Source organism: Epinephelus lanceolatus, chromosome 14, assembly GCF_041903045.1.
Source record: "Epinephelus lanceolatus isolate andai-2023 chromosome 14, ASM4190304v1, whole genome shotgun sequence".
Lineage (NCBI taxonomy): Eukaryota > Metazoa > Chordata > Actinopteri > Perciformes > Serranidae > Epinephelus > Epinephelus lanceolatus.
The window spans coordinates 35,455,120-35,472,284 of NC_135747.1; the positions used below are offsets into that span (position 1 = coordinate 35,455,120).

The following is a 17,165-nucleotide window of genomic DNA, read 5'->3' on the forward strand; positions in this document are numbered from 1 at the left end:
TTGGATAAAAACCCATGGTAATATTAGTTTTATTAAACTATTTCAACTGTTCTTGTCTACTTTGTTTATTGCAAACAGCTGAAAAATTGTACATTTTGCCAATAAGCCTAATATGCAATGGGGGTTGAATAATTTTGATTGCAACTGTACAAACGATGGATCAGTCAATAATAAGGATAATCGAGTATAGTTATACTATCAAACCGTCTTTTTTCATGGATGTTCTTGCTCAGCAGAGTTTATCGTCCCCAATGGAGATATCTGTGTTGACACTTCAGCCACGTAATTCCTCTTGTCTCTCAGGTTCCATCAAGTAGAAATCAGAGGCTGAAATTGTCTGCCAGGCTTCTGAAAGTGTGCCGTCAACATTGTCATTGCCAGCACTTGTGTTATTAAATGACAGCCCATGCTCCTTGATAGCTTGAAGGTGGGGCGCACAGATTGCTTTTGCTCTTTCTGTTGCTAATGTTGTTAGCTCATCTTGCAAACAGCGACTCACTTCCTCTTCCAGAAGATCTTTATAAACCACTCTGTAGTGAGGAGGATTGGAACAGCGCCATACCATCTTTCCTCTGCAACAGGCTGTTGTGAGTTCAGCAATGATCCAAACCCCAATAAGAGGACCTATAACGCAAAAGCCAAATTTCTGGAAAGGAAAAAAGGCACAATTAAACTGAGATTTATCAACTCAATTGGCAGAAAAACTGTTCATACCATGGTACTACGTGTTTCTGCGAACCACAGATTTGTTAGCTGTGAGTTATTATGCATCAGATACATTGAAAAGATCATGTTTTGGCTTAAAATACTTCAGCTGGAATTGCAGCAGTCTGAATAGTTCAACAAAATAAAATCTACCACAAATTACACAATTAAACAGCTCCCCAAAAACAAAAAATGTCCCCTGGGATCTATATACTGTATATAAATCAACAGGTGATTTCCTTCTCTTTTCGTTTTTTTTCCCACCTGGACCTTTATGCTCTGCCATTTCTCCTCTAATCATCATGCTGTAACCTGTGACAGGCTGTTATGATACCAACAAACACCAACTTTGGAAAGTCCATGAGCAAACATCGATATGTGACAAGGTCGAATTGAGACTGTGTTGGGTTTTCCATGACTGTGGGAACGCTGTAAAGTGTTAAGCAACATGCAAACAAAATTTAAGACCAACTATATTTAGAGTTTTAAAAAATACATTTGTATTAAGACATAAAACAAGTCAATTTCCCAAACTATTTTGGTTTAGTTTATTTGAGTGTTGTGTGTCGTTACTTACAAGAGATTCAGACTTATAAGCAGCTTTGGTGAGGTTTTCCTTGAAGCTCAGCGTGTCTTTGCAAGGAAGTCCAGTGTGAGAAGAGTTGAGGTTTGTCTTGACGCAAAAGTACCAGTCTCCATCAAACAGCACAGTGGCTATCCATATATCAGTCAGACAGACATAGCTGATCGTCAACTTAGCAAGATAGCCAAAGACACTGCTCTGACAAAGACTATGCCATCTGGAAAAATTCCTCCTTGGTTGGAAAGACTCGATGATTTCGACAATCCAGGTGAGGATCGCAGGAGGGATGAGCAAGTACAGTACACCATTGCAATGAAAGCCATCCATGCACGAGCACACAAAGTTCATGTCAAAGAGGTACTGCAGGATGTAGAAGAGGACGATCAGCAGGAACGTACTCACAGCGTTAGTTATTAGCTCAATAACTTTATGAGGAATGTCATGACCAGGGTGATGCATGTTGGCTGAAAAATAGATGTTCCTGTTGAGTTAACTTCCTTTTCGTGCTCCCTTAAGATCGTGTTCCAAAGCAGGTGATACTCGCTCTTCCACCAGCTGAGTGAGGAGGTGTCAAACAGATGGACAAATGGCATATGTTCAATTTTCTGCACTGAATTTACCCTATATCACGATGACACTGATTAACCACAACACACCAGCTTCCAGCAGTTTCATAATGATGGCACTGTATGCTTTCACTTCTCAATAAACCAAGGAGGATTTTCCCATATACATTTTTATTGTGGTTAAAACTCAAAGCGATACTAATTTTTGACACCTGAAATACTTTAACCTCTTGGGAAATATTCTAAAACTACTCCCCTCTGCCTTCAAACTAAGCTAAGCTAAGCTAAGCACCTCCTGGCTCCAGCTTCAGATGGATAGATGCATTTCCTGAATATTCCTTTAAACAAAAATGTTCATGCCATTCATGTATTGTACCAAAGTTATCTTAAAGTGCGTTTTCATCCGCCGTCCACTGGCAGGTCAAAGTTATAACACACACTCAATAGAGTGCTGCCAGATTTAGCACTTCCCGTTCCCTTGTCTCAAAGTCAATGGAGTTTTTTTGTTTGTTTTTTTTAAGATATGTTTATGGGCATTTTGCCTCTAATAGATAGGACAGCCAAGGGTGAAAGGGGGAGAGAGAGAGAGAGAGAGAGAGAGAGAGAGAGGGGCTGCTGCGGCAACAGCCTTGTATATGGGGCGCCTGCTCTACCACTAAGCCACCGACGCCCCATCAGTGGAGTTTTTTGAATGGGGTTTTGAATGGATGCCTGACATATGATCAGCCCTATTTCAGAAAGCAGGCTCAACAAACTCTGAACCTAATTCCAATCTCCTTGTTGACTGAGCCTGAGCTTGGAAACTCGAAACTCGAGTTTTTCGGTTCCAGAACAGCTGATCAGAATTAGCTCAATCAACTCTGAGTCCATTGCTGTTATCTATCATTCCTCTGCAATTTAAGGCCAGCAGTTAGACGTAATAGTTGTTAAATGTTTTAAATGGGCTTGGCTCCAGGTGCCTCTTTGTGATGATAGCCTCACACTGAAGTGCCTCCACTGTGGTAAAACCATAGCAGCTAACTTCTGCGTCGGCCTACAGAAATTCTTCATCCCTGGAGCACTCTGTTGAGGAAAAACTAAGTCTAAACACTTAAGTAACTAAAACCAAGCCTCTGGTAAAAATAATCAGATAATTTGCATACACAGAAAACTGGTCCACCAATGACGCCATCCCCACTGCCCTCCACACCACTCTAAGCCATCTGGAACAGCCAGGGACCTATGTAAGGATGCTCTTCATCGATTACAGCCCCCTAACACCTGTGCCTGGATTAAGGACTTCCTCTCCAACCGCCCACAGTCAGTCAAGATCGGTACCTACAGCTCCTCCACCCTCACGCTCAGCACCGGCTCTCCCCCAGGTTGTGTGCTGAGCCCATTCCTGTATGCCATTTATACCCATGACTGCTCCCCCATCCACCCAACCAACACAATAATAAAATTTGCAGACGACACCACCTTGGTGCAGCTCATTACCGGAGGAGAAGAGTCGGCCTACAGGGACGAGGTGCAGCGGGTGGCAGAGTGGTGTGTGACAAATAACCTGTCTCTTAACACCAAAAAAAAAACCAAGAAGGTGGTCCTGGATTTTAGGAGACAGAAAGCTGAACCTGATCCCCTCTTCATCAATGGAGACTGTGTCGAGAGAGGGTCACCACCTTTGAATTCCTGGGGACATCGCCAGGTCTTGATGCCAGCTCTCGATGCCTCTCCAGAGCAAAGAGGATCATCACGGACCACCTCCATCCTGGACACCACTTGCTCATCCTGCTGCTCTCTGGAAGGATGTACAGGAGTCTCAAAAGCAGGACCAACAGACTGAAGAACAGCTTTTAACCCGTGGGCTGTCAGGACACTTAACACCCACATTTCAAAACAATCCAGATAACAATGCAATATATGACAGATTAAAACTACCTCACACACAAGTGCAATAACAATATTCTGCCTACATTCTGTTTTTATTTATGTATTTATTATTATTTATGACACTGTTTGTTTAATGTACTGTTATGTTCCTATCTCATTTTTTGTTGTTGTTGTTGTTGGTTTTTTTTCTTTCTCTTATGCACCTTCAGTTGTGGCACCCAAAATTTCGTTGTATAGGCGCCTCTACAATGACAATAAAGGCAATCTTATCTTAAATGTGTATTTTTGTCAAAACATATGAGTACACTGTAGTTCATGACATACAGGTGTGTTATGTGTTGCAATGTACAAACAATGCTTGAATATAACGTGAGCTAATGTTAATCTTTGATACACTTACCACCACAGCAATCACGCTAGATTGCTCCGTCAATGTTCGATCAGACGTACAGTCTCCTGGACTTTATTCACCTATTCATTAGTAATGAAAGTTAGAATTCATAAGTATCTATTGGTTGCAATTATTCAACTGTACAATATTTTTTAGTATACGACTTACCATGCACATAACATATTTCTTATGTACAAACACATTAACAATATATATTTTATTTTTAATATTTTTATATCTAAAGTACTAGCATTAAACACTAGCATAATGCACATTCATTTTCTTATTTTTTTGACTATTGCTTAATATTTACATACTTCCTTTTCATACTTTGCCACACATGCCACTTCTGTGTCTTTACAGAACTTAGCTCTGTGTCTGTGTAGAGAATAAGGAAACTGGAATAAATGCCACTTCTTATTTCTCATGACATTAATGTGCATCATCTGTCACATGCATGGTGGCCTGGTGGTTGGCAGGGTTTTTTCAGTGGCCACTGGATGTGCTTTCTCATGCTGATTGTGTTTGTCTTGTTTCCCTCTTCGTACAGTATCGACATATGTGATCAAACCAGACTGTACTGAGGCCGGAGCTGAAATGCTTTTTTATATATATTATCAAAAAGTCTCTGGCTGATACATCTGTGTCCGTATAAGTTCTGATGATTTCGGCTTTGCTTACAAATGGTAACCTTTTTTTTTCAGTTACCGCCACATCCGTGGGTGAAATAGTCTAATTTAGGGGCTCTAACAAAAGAGGCTGAATGGATGGCCCTTATTTGTAATACCAGATTTTCGCTGTCAGTCTATAAATGATCCAAGGCTGCAGATGAAGAAAACAAACTGAGATACATGATTTTATTTGTTCTAGCTACATCTCTTATTTGGTTTATTTAGTCTCATAATGATAATAACAATAATAGTAATTAAAGCTGCAAGCAGCGATGAGTGGGCCCTTGCACCTTCGTGAAACTCGGGGGTGATGGCAGGACATCAGCTGACAAGGCAGTTCATTTTTGTCAAAGTCAGGACTGAGACAGCATATCCGTTCATTAAGTGTGGGCACTGGAATGACCTATTTCACATTTTGTACCACATCCTTTTTCCACGAGAGGGCGCTGGAGAACGCATTAATAATACATCATGTTTTTGTACATTGAATATAGACCTGTCTGAAAAGACATACTTCCTGTTGCCCATAGGTGGCGCTGTGTGTATGACTGAACATTGTCATATAGTTGTGTTCAGGGTGTGACTGTTATCAAACATGTGAAGTGTGGTGCAGATTGGACCATTAACATGACAGTTATAGGAATTTCATGTTTCATGGCGAGACATTAAAACCTGATACCACGCTATGGCCACAACATTCAGTGCTGACCCTGGAGAATGCACTAATGACACGCCATGGTTTTGTACATCAAATATAGACCACAACATGTAAATTTCATGTGAATCAAAAGGTAAGTGTCTGAAAAGATGTACTTCCTGTTGCCAGTAGGTATGTGTAATACCAATTAGATGTGTAAGTAGATGTGTTCAGGGCAGGACTGTCATCAATCCTGTGAAGTTTGGGGAAGACTGGACCATGTGTGCTGGAGTTATAAGCTACTTCCTGTTTTGTGGCGTGACCTGTAATTTTGACACCTTGCTACGGTCAGTCGGTTTGATAAAAACTCAAGCCTGTTATATCTTTTTCAGTGAGACAGAGCAAGGCTTGCTAGGACTAGTTTGTTAAAGCAACACAATGTAGGATAGTGCTTTTTACCCCTATAGACGAAAAACGGTATTGTCTGTTACAGCTGTCGCAAAAGTCTTTCTGCGCGTGCATTTGTTGACAAACCAACGATACCGGTGAACTTCCTTAAGCTGGATGTGTAATGCGCAATCATCATGTCTTCAGAACAGGTAAAGTAGCCTTATTATATAGATTGGGCCAATAGCCGGGCCAATATTAATCCTTGTTCAAGCTCTTGATTTATCGCTCTCCCTTTTTCTTTGTCTCCTTGGACAACACCTTCATGTTCTTCCTTTTCTTTGTCGCTTCAGCCATGACAACCATGTCTAACTTCGTTCACCTCGTTTCGGCTACGCTACTCTAAAGAGAGGAGCGGGATATGGCGTGTGCTTCTTCTTCTTCTTTTTTTGCTTTCCAGTGGTTGGCATACAGCATTTGGTGCATTACTGCCACATATGACGTATGCCGTAAAGCAGCCAAATTTTGTAGTCCTTTTTGTGTCCGGGTTCCTACCCGAACCCTGAAACTGCATAGTGCCAGTGCAAGTGAAACAGACGCTCTCAAGCAATGATGAAGGTGTCATCCAACCTATCATGAGTTGATGTACCATCACAAGGATCTTGGATATATATTTTGAGGGCTCAAAAAACTCTATTGTGTTGCTTTAAAGTACAACACCTGGAAATGGCCAAAAATGCACAGTAAATTCAAAATGGCCGACTTCCTGTTGGGTTTAGAGTATGGTTCTGAATGGCTATTTTGTACATCCTGGGATGTTACATGTGCCTACCAAGTTTCATACATGTAGGTCAAAGCAGCTTTTGTTGAAATTGTATAGGGGGCGCCACTGAGCCATTTTTCTTTGCACCCGAGCTGGAGACCCTTAAGATATCAAATTTTTCGCCAGATGTGATATATGTGCAAAGCTTTGTGAGTTTTTGAGTATGTTAAGCCTTCCAAAAAGGCAATTCATTTGGGGGAATAATGAACAAAAAAAAAATCTTTGCATTTCAACAGGGTCCTCGCACCACGTGGTGCTCAGGCCCTACTAATAGTAATAAACCTTATTTATATAGAACCTGTCATACAAGAAATGCAGCGCAAAGTGCTTTACAATAAGGGCAGTATACATGCTTCACATGAAAATAGACAAAATGAACATAAAATAGACATGGCAATTCAATAATAAAAGGACATTATAAAAACAGAGTTGTTAAACTATAAATCAAAAATTCATGTAAGATTTCAGAAGAGTTGCAGCAACATGAAACGTGAAAAGAAAGAGTTTCAGACCTGTATCAGGAAGTCATAGCTGGTTAAAGGCTGAAGTGAACATACAGATTTTTAGCTGTCTTTTAAAAATATTTAACTAATTCTCATATGTATTTTCATTTTCTTGTGCCACAAGATACACCATATGTGATGGGACATTTTCCACAGAGGAAGCTGCCAACCGCAAAAGAATTCAAGTATTTTGGGTTTCAATGAAACACTGACTTGTCAAATGCCTTTTGTTTCCTATTGTTTCTGCCGTCTCTGTTGCTTTCCCACCAAAACACATTAAAATTGACTCCACCTTGAGCAAATTCTTGGAGGAAACCCAGAGTACTTGTCATTCTTTTGCCATTATGGTTACTGATTATACTCAGTCACCATAATAGTGAGTCATAGCCAACCGGAGCCACTGCTATATAATAACCGAACCCGTTTCATATGACACTAAAGTTTGCACTTGAAAAACATTTTTTACAATATACTGAAGATACCAATGTCAATGAATTAGAGCCCATTTCTCTTGTTAACTAGTAACATGAACTTTTATTTTGATAAGATACATGAGCTACTGTGACGACACATCAACATGAAGCACACGCCTTAAAGGTAATATTTACTTATGGTGTTGTGTTTAAAGTGCTGTTAGGGAGACCAAACAGGCAACACAGCAGACAGGTGGAAGTAGAAGGAGTGTGTTTGGCAGTAGAGTATGTGTGTGGATCATTTTTGGTGGAATGGTGGATTTTTAGGAGGAATGGCATGACTGGACCTTTGACCTGAGCAACAGGATCGAGTCGTTTGTTCTTCTCGAGAGGTTTCGTCAGCAGACATGGCTTCCCTCGGGCAGATCATCTTCTACAGGTGTGGCCGTAAGGTTTGACTGTGTTCTCTACCCATGGTTGTTCAATTCTGAAAACATTTAAGTGTCTAAAGTTAGCAGTTAAGTGCAGTTTGGAGTTACTTGTAGTTTTCTTGAGTATTATAGCTCCTGTTTGCTTCTCTTAAACTACATTTCAGGAGGAAATGTACCTTTTACTCCACTTTTTTTGACAGCTGTAGTCACTGCTTGTTTTCAGATTATATATTATAAAATCCAATGCATTGTTTATTACTTAAACAGCAATGCAATGTCAAGTAGCTTTTATGAGTTGTTAGCTGCCTCAGCAGACATTCCAACTCAAGGAACAAGGAACAAAGAGGTAAAAATAATCCACTATTTCACAGAAAAGGCAAAAATGAGAGAAAAAACCAATATAAGAGCACAAAATTCATCAGCAACACATTTATAAGTCCTCTCCCATCAATCATCTCACGACTCTGGCTGCAACTAGCAATTATTTTGATTGTTGGTCAATGTGTCGATCATTTTCTCGATTAATATAGAGGCATTTTTAGCATATGATATATTTATCTCTTTGTGTTTCCCGTTGCTACGTTGGGTAAAACGTTGATTTATCTATGTACTTTGTATTTCTATGGCTACAGTATGGGTGTAGGGCCCAAGACACATTTCCCACTCTCTGGAACAATAAAGTTAATCTTTACTCTTGAATTTTGAATCTTAATTGATTCTTGTTTGGATCTATAAAATGTCTATACGATGAATGTTCTATAAACTATCTAGTCAAGTGTTTCCCAAAACCCAGGAAGACGTCCTCAGATGCCTTGTTTTGTCCACAACCCAAAAATATTCAGTTTTTTTCTCTTAAAAACATACTCAAATTGATTAATTGATTATTGAATTAGCTGACGATTAATTTAATGGTTGACAACTTGTCAATTACTACATGAATTGTTAATCGTACGACCCCACAGATTAATTTAGTGACTCTTTACTGGGGACACACCCCATAGGTTTGGAACTACAGGACTAAACTACCAAACCTTATATGACTAATGTCTAATAATAATCGAATGAGTTCTTTTACATTCTGCCAATAATATTTGTGTAGTTTTACTTTAATGTAAAACTTCTTAAGGAATATTTTTATTGTCGCGTTGATTCTTTTACTTAAGTAAATTATATGCAGACTTTTTCCACCACTGAGTGTCTGCAGATTTCCGCAGCAGTGGGAACATCTTCATCTTGGTTGTTGTGATCTACAAGTTGATTTTAGCCCAAGTGGACAGTGTGTTAATTTCCTTACACCTTCCTGTGTGTGTATTTCTCTTTGTGTGCAGTATGATTACCCTCATCATCCTATTCTCAGCCCTCATCATCCTCATCTTATCCTTGGCCTTCACAGGTAAGACCCACGGATCCTTCTGAGATGGTTGTATCAGTAGTGACGGCTCTGTTAGGCCTGAGGGGGTTCCTGGGTGTGTTCAGCACATGCTGTGTTTGTCTTAACTAAAAAGGAGCTATTTCTTGGAATTGACACAAACCCACCTCATCGTTAAAGGGACAGTTCAGCCTCTTTGTCAGTCTAGATTGTTTAGTGTGAGTTGTAAAGTGTTGAAGATAGCAGCTGTAGAGATGTCTGCCTTCTCTCCAATATAGTGGAACTAGATGTCACTCAGCTTGTGGTGCTCAAAGCGCCAAAAAAATACACCTGAAAAACTCAGCAGCAATGTCTCTTCGCAGAAATCATGATCCGGTTACTCAAGATAATCCACAGACCTTGTTGTGAGCAGTATTTTCTTTCTACTGAACTACACCCACCAGCTGAATCACCATGCAGAAGGAAGGGTGCATCTACTGCTAGCTCAAGTAGCATCACTGAGCTAGCTAACGTTACGCTCAGCCATTGAGGGCACCATTAATGTTTGCAAATGCACGCTACCTTCTGCATGCTAATATGCTTAGCAGCACTGGTTTTGTGGAGGTTGTACACAGGTACGCCATACACCTACCTCTTTTTCTGGCTGTTGACAGTATAGACCCTTTTACTGTTAGTAAACATTAGGATGTTTTGTGGCTGGCGGGGCTTAGCTGGAGGCAAAACAATTCCCCACAGACATTAGCTAGAGCTAGCAAGTTCTGTTGGCTTGTTTTACACTGTGGAGGAAGATGATGTGAGTGGTGCATTCAGAAATACTCATTCTCAGTGTTGGAGTCACTCTGACACAAACTGGACCGTTTGTAAATTTGGAGCACTGTCGAAATGTACTGTTCGGTTATTCAGAGCAACGCACTCTCCGAGTGGCAGAGTGCACTCTGGGCACTCTGTCTGGGGAGACGGAGCAGCGGAGCGCGGAGTGGAGTGAATGTGTTATTAACTTAAAGAGGCAACAGATAGGATTTGTTTTTCTTTAGCTTGGCGCCACCTAGCATCAGCGGTGTTGCTCGCACTGTCGCAACGACCAAATTGACCGTGGGGATCAGAGATAATCAATAAAATGTAGGCTGTAAAGCCACCAGTATACCTCTATGTATATGCAGAATGAGAAGGTGTGTGGACACTCTACTAAATAAATGAGTAAAGAGACCGAGCAACAATTATCAGATTTATCGGAAGAAAAAACAAATAGTAATGCAAATAATTATAGCAGAATGCACAGTACCAGTACAAACAACTCACAGTGAATTATATCAATATGTACAGTATCAGTACAAACAACAGTAGATATGTAAGGGATAACGTATAGTGAGCCGGGGACTGTTGAAAAATAACTCCCTTACGAGTTATTTTTCAACAGTCACCGACTCACTACACATTATCCCGCTTAGAACATGGCTTACTACTAAAACATTCAAATGTTACAACTGGCATCAATATTATTAAACTGCTGGCAGAATGTATTGACAGAGGAGAGGCGTTCACCAGACAAACGGGAGCGGAGGAGAGGATTTCACTCCACTTCTCCCGGTCGGAGATGCTGGGTGCCCAGTAGCCCCGAAGGCTGCCCTCACATTTATGGCCAGTGACCGACATGATCTCCCTGCTCTCCAGGCCAGCTTGAGAGAGCTGTGTGGACTAACGTTAACTGATTTTGATGCTCCTCAGTCTAAGACCGTTGCTATGGGGTCCCTAGCAATGGAGCAGCAGAGCAGCGGTGATACCTCAAGAAATAAACACCGCAGAATTTTGCTGATTGACCAATCAGAATCAAGTATTTAAGAGTGCCATGTTCTAAAGTGGAATTATACCAATATGCACATGTAAACAGTCCCGATTCTAGAATAAACGGAACCATCACTTAGCTGGGCGATGTCCGTCGATAGCTGTCTCTGTGAGAAGAGAACAGAAGGAAGGGAGGGGGGTAATCACTGTCCGAGGGCTGCCGTAGAATGGCAACCAGGATGTCAGCCGACCAACACTCGCTACCCGGTCCCTGGTTGCGGCAATTTGTGATGCTGGCCAGCTAGGAATGAACTAGCAGCCAGTAGAGTACAGTCCTCTCTCGTCTAGCTAACATTTAGCCGTGTTACTTGATGATCCATTAGAAAGAAAGCTAGCTGGACATCGGCTTTGGTCACGGAGCTCCCTCCATCCTGACTGAGGTTTACTCTTGTTTTTCCTCTTCTTTTATCACTCTCCTTTTTGCTCTTCTTTGCCTCCTCAGACAGAGGAGCTCGTTTTCTTTTGCTAGGCCGTTTTTCACTTGTCTCCAAACTTTGTCCATCTGCCTTTGTGCTCCTGACTCAACTATCTCATACCCAACTCCTCATAAGGACCAGCTCCAGTCCCTGATTGGCTGACTGACCAGTTTCGCAATACATGATGCCTTTCCTGCCGTAAAGCAGATTTTTTTCCACGAAATTTCGGCACTGGTGGCAGAAGCTTATTGCAAAGATTGCAAAGCCACTAAGTGACCTACAGTACAGGCCAAAAGTTTGGACACACCTTCTCATTCAATGCGTTTTCTTTATTTTCATGACTATTTACATTGTAGATTCTCACTGAAGGCATCAAAACTATGAATGAACACATGTGGAGTTATGTACTTAACAAAAAAAAGGTGAAATAACTGAAAACATGTTTTATATTCTAGTTTCTTCAAAATAGCCACCCTTTGCTCTGATTACTGCTTTGCACACTCTTGGCATTCTCTCCATGAGCTTCAAGAGGTAGTCACCTGAAATGGTTTTCCAACAGTCTTGAAGGAGTTCCCAGAGGTGTTTAGCACTTGTTGGCCCCTTTGCCTTCACTCTGCGGTCCAGCTCACCCCAAACCATCTCGATTGGGTTCAGGTCCGGTGACTGTGGAGGCCAGGTCATCTGCCGCAGCATTCCATCACTCTCCTTCTTGGTCAAATAGCCCTTACACAGCCTGGAGGTGTGTTTGGGGTCATTGTCCTGTTGAAAAATAAATGATGGTCCAACTAAACGCAAACCGGATGGGATGGCATGTCGCTGCAGGATGCTGTGGTAGCCATGCTGGTTCAGTGTGCCTTCAATTTTGAATAAATCCCCAACAGTGTCACCAGCAAAACACCCCCACACCATCACACCTCCTCCTCCATGCTTCACAGTGGGAACCAGGCATGTGGAATCCATCCGTTCACCTTTTCTGCGTCTCACAAAGACACGGCGGTTGGAACCAAAGATCTCAAATTTGGACTCATCAGACCAAAGCACAGATTTCCACTGGTCTAATGTCCATTCCTTGTGTTTCTTGGCCCAAACAAATCTCTTCTGCTTGTTGCCTCTCCTTAGCAGTGGTTTCCTAGCAGCTATTTGACCATGAAGGCCTGATTGGCGCAGTCTCCTCTTAACAGTTGTTCTAGAGATGGGTCTGCTGCTAGAACTCTGTGTGGCATTCATCTGGTCTCTGATCTGAGCTGCTGTTAACTTGCGATTTCTGAGGCTGGTGACTCGGATGAACTTATCCTCAGAAGCAGAGGTGACTCTTGGTCTTCCTTTCCTGGGTCGGTCCTCATGTGTGCCAGTTTCGTTGTAGCGCTTGATGGTTTTTGCGACTCCACTTGGGGATAAGGCACACCTGATAAGGCACACCTGTGAAGTGGAAACCATTTCAGGTGACTACCTCTTGAAGCTCATGGAGAGAATGCCAAGAGTGTGCAAAGCAGTAATCAGAGCAAAGGGTGGCTATTTTGAAGAAACTAGAATATAAAACATGTTTTCAGTTATTTCACCTTTTTTTGTTAAGTACATAACTCCACATGTGTTCATTCATAGTTTTGATGCCTTCAGTGAGAATCTACAATGTAAATAGTCATGAAAATAAAGAAAACGCATTGAATGAGAAGGTGTGTCCAAACTTTTGGCCTGTACTGTATGTAAATGCTGACAGTCTGATTTTACTGTGGCCACTACCCTGTGCAACCCACATTATTTTCATAATGATATATTTAGGAAAAGATGCTGTCTGTTGCCTCTTTAACCGCTGGTTAATTCATGTAGAAATATAACACTCGGTTTCTTCGACCAACAGGGCTCTCATTTAGTGTAGAGCGTCAGACTGAATTTACCAACGCACCATGTCAGGTCATTCACTCTCAGGGACCGCCAGTGTTACTTGAATAAGTAAACACTGGCCAATGGGACCAGACTGGCCGACCTGTATGCTCTCTGTCTGTGTCCTTGTACAATAGGCAACTTGTCCGAGGTGATGAGCAGCAGCAGGTTCCCCGTCGCCAACCTCGGCGAGGACAAGCTCATCAGCTGCTATCTGAACACAGAGAGTCAACAAGGCAGACTCAGAGAGGTGTCAGTCATCTGGGAGAAGAAGGATATGACGGGACTGGTTTACCAGTACAGGGACGGAGCTCCGGCTCTTGAGCGCCAGAACTCCCAGTTTAAAGGGAGAACTCAGCTTTTCCCCGATGCTTTGCTCACGGGTAACGCCTCCCTGCTGCTGAGGAGTGTGAGACAGAGTGACGAGGGGCAGTACACCTGCAGCATCACCTCCTCTGAGGGAGGAGGGAAGGTCAATATTCACCTCAGAACAGCAGGTAGGATGACTCGTCTTTCCAGTTTCGCGGTGTGTTTGCTTTGAAAATGAAACTCTTTAAGAACACTGAAAACTTCCCTGTAATTACCTCTGTTTAGCATTTAGAGATATTATTTGATAATCATTTTAAAAGGGTTTATAACACACATTGTCATTGCCTATCTCTTTATACATCAGCATCCACTTGTGGGTGTCCACATGAGGATATATAGTTGTTCACAAATACTTTAAATTAATAAACACTATAAAATGTCCTTAGATCTGTATACAACTACATCACATTGTGTTTAAACAGTTTATCATATGTTTATGTGCTGCTTATAAATGCTAACTAGGGGGATTAATGAGCACATTTGTATGTGTCTGTGGTCACTTATCTTTCTATGGAGGATGAAAAGTGACACAAGTATCAATGAATAAATGAATAAGTACAGAATTAGATCAATAAAAGAATAAATAAATGCTAAAAAAAAGTTAAATAAATGCAAAAATGCTAAAACTCAGAAATTCAGAAATAAATAAATATAGTCTCAATGTAAAAATAAATAATTTAAGATATTTTTTTTAATTTATGTCCTGTTTAATTGTCAACTTTTATTTATTTGTTTATCCTCATATTTATTTCAATATTTTTTTAATTTTTTTATTATTTGATTTATGTAATGCATGTATTTAATTCTGTATCATTTATTTTTTCTGTGTTTATTTAAACATTTGTTTTGTTATTTACTAATTGATACGTAGGTCATGTTTCATCCTCCATATTCACATTTATTTATCCATTTAATTAATTTATTATTATTATTTATTCATTTATTATTATATTTTATTTATTTCATGCATTTATTTATTTATATATTATTTTTTTCTGTATTTATTAATATATTAATTTGTTTTCCATATTTCTTCCTGTATCTATTTATACATTTCTTTAGTTATTTATTTATTGATACTTAGGTCATGTGTCATTCCCCATGGTCTTCTGTTGTTACACCTTGCACTTAACATATTTGGGGTTTTTTTGTTTCACAATTTATTTGAAAAGTTGCAACACGAAATGTGGTATTTATTTTTTAGGTATTTATTTATTCATGCATTAATTTATGTATGTATTTACTCATGCATTTATTCATTTACTTATTTATTGCAACTTGAGCCATTTTTGTCCTCCATGCTTTTCTATTGTTGCACTCTGCACTTAATTTATGATATTTATGTGATTTTACAACCTTGTTTTATGACCAGTTTGTAAACTTGCAATACACAGTGTGAAAATTTAGCTATTCGACCTTGGAAAATTCACATAGTAACACGGATCCATGCTTTTATTCTCTCAGCCTATTCAACCCCCACATTTAAATTCTCCGGCGGCATCCTGGTTGCTGAAGCGAGCAGGTGGTTCCCTAAACCAAATGTGACATGGACCAGCTTCGATGGAGATGTCCTGAATGGAAGCACGAGCTACGCACAGAACTCTGCAGGGATTTTCAGTTTAGTCAGCAACCTGCAGCCAGTCAACATCAGCGACACCTACACCTGCAAGATAGAAAATGACCTGGTGACCTCCATCTCCAGGGAAACTGTAACAGGTAATCTTGTACTGTATAGTGTAACTCTCGAGCTGACATGTTTTTCATTTTCCATTCCACATTTTTAAATGCAAAGTCTTTGTTACAAACTGGAGTGTGGTTTGAAGGCACAGGTATTTAGTAGGCAGTGAGGGTAAAATTAAAGACAGTGTTGAGCTGAATTTTGGGAGATGTAGGATTTATTCTGGAACTAAGAGTCCTCTCTGTGACCCATATTATGGACTAAAAGCCAGAATACTTTGGCATCTGCTGCCTTGATTTTAGCCGTTATTTTTTATTTTGGCTGTTCTTATTTTTATTATTGTGTCTCTGACAAGTTTCTCAACTCCTGCAACACTCAATCAGTGGAGTGCTCCTTTAATTCAGCCGCCGTCTAGCAGATATTTCTTCAGAAAGTACAAATATATTCATGTTTTTTGTCATTGTGCACAAAGGTCAAAATACTAACAAAAAAACTGAAATAATTAAATATAGTATTAAAATAAATAAATAAAGCAAAACAGATTCTGGTACATTTAAATCTCCTTTTCTATTTCCAGCCTCTGATGTTTTGGGGAGCACATACTTCACCTTCAATGCTGCACCGCCCCTGCTGACGTCATCGACATACCTGAGCATCATGACGAGTGTCCTCTGCATCTATTATCTGACCTAATAACACACACACACACACACTCCACCTTGGTGTGAATCTCTTTGCTTTGCATGCGCTGCATTCAGAAACAGAATTTTAACAGAAGTAAAGATTCAAAGTGCATAAATGCAGTAATTTCTGAAAATGACCGGTATGTTATTTGGTGTTTAATTTATTACAGTGGATGTTGTTACTGTGTAACAGAATTTTCTCGATCAACATTTCATTTCTACTTTCTCAGGTGTATGTGTGTCATGTTTTAAGTGAAGGCTCCATCTAGATCATGTGTAATAAACATTTCTAAATTTTAATTAGCTTGACTTTCTATTTTCAAAGTTGTGTGTACATTATTATTGGAAGTAATCAACATCCATGAGGAGAAACTGCGGGAAAAATAAAGACACAATAAGAAATTAAACTGCATATTAAATTCCTGCATATATAGAAAAGGCGTATATGATCAAACTGGTACCTTACCATTTTTTGTATTACTGAGTCAATAAATAAATACCATGGATTTTAGTTGTTTGGAAATGGGCTGATTTATTTCAAAGTTTGGGATGTCAAAAAGAAATTTGGGGGAAAAAAAACTGTCTATTATTATTATACTGTGAACATATTTGTTCTTTATGTCTTTCATATTTTTCTTTTATTTATTTTCCCTTTAACTGTGACCAAAAATTTTCTTTTTAATGGATTGTAAACTAAAAAGCAAATACACTGTATATATGAAAATTGGCTTGAAAAGATAAAGTATAAAAGTATAAATAAAATAATTAAATCATGCAAAATTATATATATATATATATATATATATATATATATATATATATACATATATATATGTTTTTTTATTAAATTAATAGTTAATACAAAGGCAGATAAATAAAGAAGCAAATTAAAACAGAGATCAAATTATGTTAAATAATAATGTCAGTTATTTATGTATTTTCAATTTT

At 39.6% G+C, this 17,165-nt stretch overlaps 2 protein-coding genes across 3 annotated transcripts; one reads left to right on the plus strand and one right to left on the minus strand.

Annotated features, from left to right (window-relative positions):
• Nucleotides 1–274: 274 nt before the first annotated feature.
• On the minus strand, nt 275–1,747 carry LOC144466894 (uncharacterized). Its single transcript, XM_078174818.1, has 2 exons — nt 1,283–1,747; nt 275–673 (listed from the first exon to the last, which is right to left on the minus strand). Exons 1-2 carry the CDS (start codon nt 1,745–1,747, stop codon nt 275–277), a joined length of 864 nt encoding a protein of 287 aa, XP_078030944.1.
• A 5,997-nt stretch (nt 1,748–7,744) lies between these two features.
• vtcn1 (V-set domain containing T cell activation inhibitor 1) lies at nt 7,745–16,728 on the plus strand. Of its 2 annotated transcripts, none has more exons than XM_033617146.2 (5): nt 7,745–7,995; nt 9,308–9,372; nt 13,625–13,984; nt 15,321–15,572; nt 16,112–16,728. In XM_033617146.2, exons 2-5 carry the CDS (start codon nt 9,309–9,311, stop codon nt 16,225–16,227), a joined length of 792 nt encoding a protein of 263 aa, XP_033473037.1. In that variant the 5' UTR covers nt 7,745–7,995; nt 9,308; the 3' UTR covers nt 16,228–16,728. The 2 variants fall into 2 exon arrangements, with proteins under 2 accessions (XP_033473037.1, XP_033473036.1); XM_033617145.2 differs by having other exon boundaries at nt 7,746–7,987.
• Nucleotides 16,729–17,165: the final 437 nt, after the last annotated feature.

What these genes read in the sequence shown, in the direction of transcription:
- LOC144466894 (XM_078174818.1), bottom strand. Translation starts at nt 1,747, where the DNA reads ATGCATCACCCTGGTCATGACATTCCTCATAAAGTTATTGAGCTAATA. An exon ending in CTTATAAGTCTGAATCTCTT is followed by an intron (nt 674 to 1,282) that starts GTAAGTAACGAC and finishes GATAAATCTCAG; the next exon opens with TTTAATTGTGCCTTTTTTCC.
- vtcn1 (XM_033617145.2), top strand. Translation starts at nt 7,956, where the DNA reads ATGGCTTCCCTCGGGCAGATCATCTTCTACAG. An exon ending in CTTATCCTTGGCCTTCACAG is followed by an intron (nt 9,373 to 13,624) that starts GTAAGACCCACG and finishes CTTGTACAATAG; the next exon opens with GCAACTTGTCCGAGGTGATG. An exon ending in CTCCAGGGAAACTGTAACAG is followed by an intron (nt 15,573 to 16,111) that starts GTAATCTTGTAC and finishes TTCTATTTCCAG; the next exon opens with CCTCTGATGTTTTGGGGAGC.